Source organism: Berghia stephanieae, chromosome 5 (assembly GCF_034508935.2).
Source record: "Berghia stephanieae isolate SIO BIC M18660-M18661 chromosome 5, UCSD_Bste_1.3, whole genome shotgun sequence".
Taxonomy (NCBI): Eukaryota; Metazoa; Mollusca; class Gastropoda; order Nudibranchia; family Aeolidiidae; genus Berghia; species Berghia stephanieae.
In genome coordinates this window covers 53,712,330-53,717,329 of record NC_088364.1, presented here as the reverse complement: position 1 = coordinate 53,717,329, position 5,000 = coordinate 53,712,330, and the positions used below count along the sequence as shown (strand labels likewise).

At 34.5% G+C, this 5,000-nt stretch overlaps 1 protein-coding gene across 2 annotated transcripts in view; it reads right to left on the bottom strand.

Moving 5' to 3' along the window:
* The window catches only part of LOC144973195 (protein bicaudal C homolog 1-A-like), a 72,339-nt gene that overhangs the window by 40,165 nt on the left and 27,174 nt on the right, over positions 1–5,000 (bottom strand). For both annotated transcript variants that reach the window (XM_078915342.1, XM_078915341.1), the window contains exon 4: positions 2,346–2,415. In XM_078915342.1, coding sequence (XP_078771468.1) covers positions 2,346–2,415 — 70 coding nt within the window. The remainder of the gene's footprint in view (positions 1–2,345; positions 2,416–5,000) is intronic.

Below are 5,000 nucleotides of genomic sequence, written 5' to 3'. Positions count from 1 at the left end.
ATAAGGTGAATACATAAGGGTCCATTCCGCCTTTACAAAAGAACTGTATCCTACATATTATCTTAATTGTATAGATAAGTGGAGCCTCGGCAAAAGCAACGTTTGATTAACCCACACACTCGTACCCATCAGTTAGTGTGCTGGACGTCGTTAAATTGAGTGACTCTTCACTATTTTTTATTTTCTTATTTTTTTTTTGTTTTGTTTTTGTTTTTTTTGTTGTTTTTTTTTTTTATTTTTTTTATTTTATTTTTTTTGTTTTGTTTTGTTTTTTTTTTTTTATTGGGGGGGGGGGGGGGATGTGAGACTTCTTGATATTTCTAACTTTCTATTGACCCGTAGCATACCAAAGAGAGCTAACCAAGTTGGATTGTTACACAGATCAATGCGCTTTTCCGGGGGGGGGGGGGGGGGGGGGGGGGGAATAAAACAGAATTATAGAAATAATCACTCTATTTTACGATATTATTAAGCACAATAACAATAATGTATGTATATGTCATAACGACGTCTGTGGGATCAACCCACCATTATTTTTACCATAGTTTCTGTGTGTTTTGTCATCAAACTAAGAGCCGAAAAGTTCGTTGTTTTGTCTTTTTTTTCTTTTTATTCCTATTTGCTTTATTTCAAGCTTTATTTTAAGACCACAAGAACAACAACAACAACAAAAAACAGACCCAACAAACATCAACAAAAAAACACACACAAAAAAACAAACAAACAAAAAGAAAAAAAAAACCAACTAAAACAGAAATCGGACATTCGGCCTACTTTTCGAGGAGGAAATTAACTCTAACTTCGCAGTTCTGCAACCGATATTCAGGAGTGGCTGTGTCTGAAGGAGTGAGTGAGGATTTATCGGTCTATGCTCATCATTGCCAACTTGTGAAGTGGAAACATAGAACAGGTGTGTGTGTGTGTGTGTGTGTGTGTGTGTGTGTGTGTGTGTGTGTGTGTGTGTATGTGCGTATGCGCGGGATTGTAAGTGTATGTATACGCGGAGAGAGAGAGAGAGAGAGAGAGAGAGAGAGAGAGAGAGAGAGAGAGAGAGGGGGGGGATAATGATAATAGACTTTACAGTAACAATTACAACATTGTATTACAGAAATATAGATTATGCTAAAATCATTAATTAAGAAGCTGTAAATTAAATATATATATATATTTTTTTTTTTAAAGAAGAAAAATAACAGTAGACCACATGTCATTTCCTATTTAATTTTTTTTTTAATCTATTCTCATCTATCTATGTTATAAAGTGACAAATGAAATGTTGAAAGCACTTTGTTATTGTATTCCAACAACCCTGTTAAATTCGCGCACTACACAATTTCATTTCTTTGAAGCAAAAAGCCTTTGTTACTTATTCGGTTCTTACAAATGTTTTTAAAATGATGCTTACTTTCTTAATTTTTGGGGGGGGTTTTTGTTTTTCCTTTTTTTTATTTTTTATTTTTTTGGGGGGTTTGGGAAAGGGGGGGGGGGGGGGGGGGAGAGAGAGAGCGTTGAGTTGTTCTATTTTTTTGTTTGTTTGTTTTTTTGGGGGTTTTTTTTGGTGGTCGTTTTATTTTGCGTTGTTTTGCTTGTTGTTTTTTTCTGTGAAGTTTTAATTTGAGATTTCGCACTTGATTAAAAAAAAAATAATTAAGCACATCTGAGTCGAAGAAAGTAAGCAATCAACTCCACACTCCACACCGTCCACGGAGCCGTAGTTTACTCCGGTTTCTGTAGCGATATACAGTCAGTGGCAATTGTTTGCTACCGTTTGGAAACTATGCTAGTCATTATAATCTAGAAATATGCGAAGTAATTGGCGTCAGCTCCTAAAAAAAAACACAGACACCGTGTCACGTCTTGGGGGACTTGGAAGTCAGAACAAAATTTTTGACTACAAACAGAATCGATACCGGTTCCTTTGCTTAAAAGGCGAAAGTTATCATTCTGAACCATCTGAGTCGAAGAGAGCGTATACGTGAAGGATTAGCGTTTATTGTCATCCGTCCGATCACTCATCAAATGTCGAGACCTGGTAGCCACTCAGCCATCGACGCAAGCATAACAATCTTGTAGGACTGAAATACCGATATCACACAGATCGTATATTCTATCGAATAACAAATTTAATTTTTTTTTAAATTTGGCCAGAATATTAGTCCCTCAAAATATCGATTGATTAAAACGACCCCCATCTTGTCAAAAACTCTCGAACCTGAAACTATGTTTGGAGAATTTTGACATGACAGGGGTCATTCTCCGGCTAAAATTAACAAAATGCGTTGGATTCCCCCCCCTCAGTACGACAATATTGTCCCTATACAGGTATCAAATTAAACATGACTCACCTTTCTTTGACTTGGCGCCAATCTTTAGTTTGGATGGCCATGTTATTTGTGTGTTTGTTTCTTCCATCACCTAGACAAATGCCAAAGATAGAGAGACAAAAATAAATAAATAAATAAATAATTCGAATGCTTTACGTCTTATTTACACTGATCATTTACTTCGAAACAACCCTTGTGGTTTTACAAAAATAGAATTTCCGCGCCACGTATTTTGAGGTAGCGGATATTTTCTTTTCGATAATATGAATACCTAGCTAGGACATGATGTTCCAAAAGAAAGAACTGATATAAAATACGGAAAACACAATTATTATTCTTTCCGCCAGTGCTAATAATATGAAGAGTGATCTTATCGTTAACCGTATTAGTTCCTTGTGGAAAAATTGTGATATCGATTTTTAGACGTAACAATGCTATCTTATTTCGAGATTTTTTGGAGTCTTTTTTTTCTCTCCACCATATAGACCAAGAGCAAGCGGCTTAATATTAAGTCCTATCTCAAATCACTGGTTAGATCATAAGTTAACTTTATCGTAGAGGTGCCATAGAAGAGACTCGTGCGTAAACTAAGAACAGAGAAGGAAAGCCATCTTGGAATCATTCTCTTCATCTTTTCACAATATATTTTATCATGAAGTAACAAAGGTCTGTAAGTTTGTAACCAAGGACATTTCGAACGAGTTCCCACTGCCACACACGACTTTGGGAGAGCGGTTAGGAAAGAGTTTGACATTTTAAATCCAGAAGTTCAAGAATATTCTTATTGTACCCCTCCGATTACCTCATCTATATTATTTCTTATTAAAAATGTATTCTTTTTTGTACAATGATTGGTACTCAAATTGAATGATTTGACAATAAGAATTATTATTGTGGTCACGATATAATGACACGTCAAAATCTAATTTCAGTAAAACTGGATGCATGGGTGAAAAAATAAAATCTCGAACTGACTCCTACGTTTGTTTGTTTTTTGTTGTTGTTTTTTTTTTACAATGGATAATTGGGACGCCTCGAATTATGTTTGTTGCTCCTGACGCTATGGTAAAATCGAGGTTTCCCTAAATCAAAGCGGTATTATAATAATGCTATTTCCTGAATTCCTAACTTAAAATATTTAATCAGGCAAAAGTCTTAAAATTTAAAACATTTTTTATTTTGTATACTGGGAGTACTTAAAAATCCCAAATCTTGCATGTAATCGTATATGAATTTAGAAGAATAGGGCTCTTGATGATTTCGTACATTATTTAGTCTTATGCAACATTCTATAAATTACCAAACGATGTGATCTCGGTTTTTGTTTTTTTTTAAGAATAGAATTGATTTTCTCTTGAAATCAACGAGTATTTGTAAGTATCAGTACTCTGAATACTTTTTTCTTTAGTACTAGTGATAAGACTCAGAAGGGGAGGGGGAGAAAGAAAATATAAAACAAAACTGCGTAACATATACCAGATGTGTATGGGGAAGACTAATATTTGTTCTAGGTGTAGCGATAACCCTTGGGGGTATTAGACTTTATTTCATTATTATTTTAGGTTGTCTGAAAAGAAAAATGAGCTTTCTTTGTCGTAAACAATTAAAAAAATTGTTAGTCATTACCACCACAACGAAAAACAAAATAACAATAATAGGATGAATTCCTTTTGATTTGTACACATAACTAGCAGAAATGGGGAAAAAATATAAACCTTTAAAAGGGTGAAAAATGAATATTAAGCAAATTTACGAGACTATAAGTACAGCCAAATCAAGAGCAATAGCAAATAAAGAGGCTAGATTTGAACTCAGAATATCTTGCTTTATCTGTAGCAGTGGCCTTGACGTGTGAGTGACTGTTGAGCCACTCTGTTCTTATCTAACGTGAAGTTGTCAATATATTACTGCGTATTGTTCTTCGTTGTCTTCGTTTTTCATCTTCTCTTACTTCTGTAATGAGCAAATACATGGCGAGACAACCGTTCCCAAAATCTATTTCTAGGTCAAATGTTGTTTACGCGGAATTTAACACGCACTCATTTCACCGACGGTGTGAATGAAAGTAAGGATGAGCAAGAAAACGAAGCGGAGTCTTTCAAGCGTGAGCGAAAAAGTAAATAAATATATATCAAAAAGGGTGCTCGGAAAAGATGTTTTGACAAGATCAGATGGGTGCAGTGCAACACCCATTATTATTAAGAAAAGAAAGAAAAAGTTCGAACAAGATCTTGAATGATAAGGATTGTCAATGCATGATTTGTTGCAATTTTCATAAAAATAGAATTTTACTTCCTATAATGTGTTCAAATAGTTTGCAAGGGACACTCGTTAGACAGGACGATCGTTTTCAGGTCTACTTCTGTCTTATTTATTGAAGACTGGTGAAACGTTTGCTATTTTCCTACCTATTGGTAATACTTTGGAATTGATTGAGGTTTTAAAAAGCAGGGTAAAGACAGGTGTGCTAATTCCATTGCAAGATTATTTATTTTTCAAGGAAGCTGATGATATCAAAAGACACAATGTATTCCAGAAAGGAACAAAGAAAAGATATATTATGCATTGTTTCTTTCAATTCTGTGATACTAATGAATCCATTGACATTAAGATACCATACATTTAGGATTATCAGATTTGCGTAAATCTTTCCAACAACATCAACAAAAACCCAAA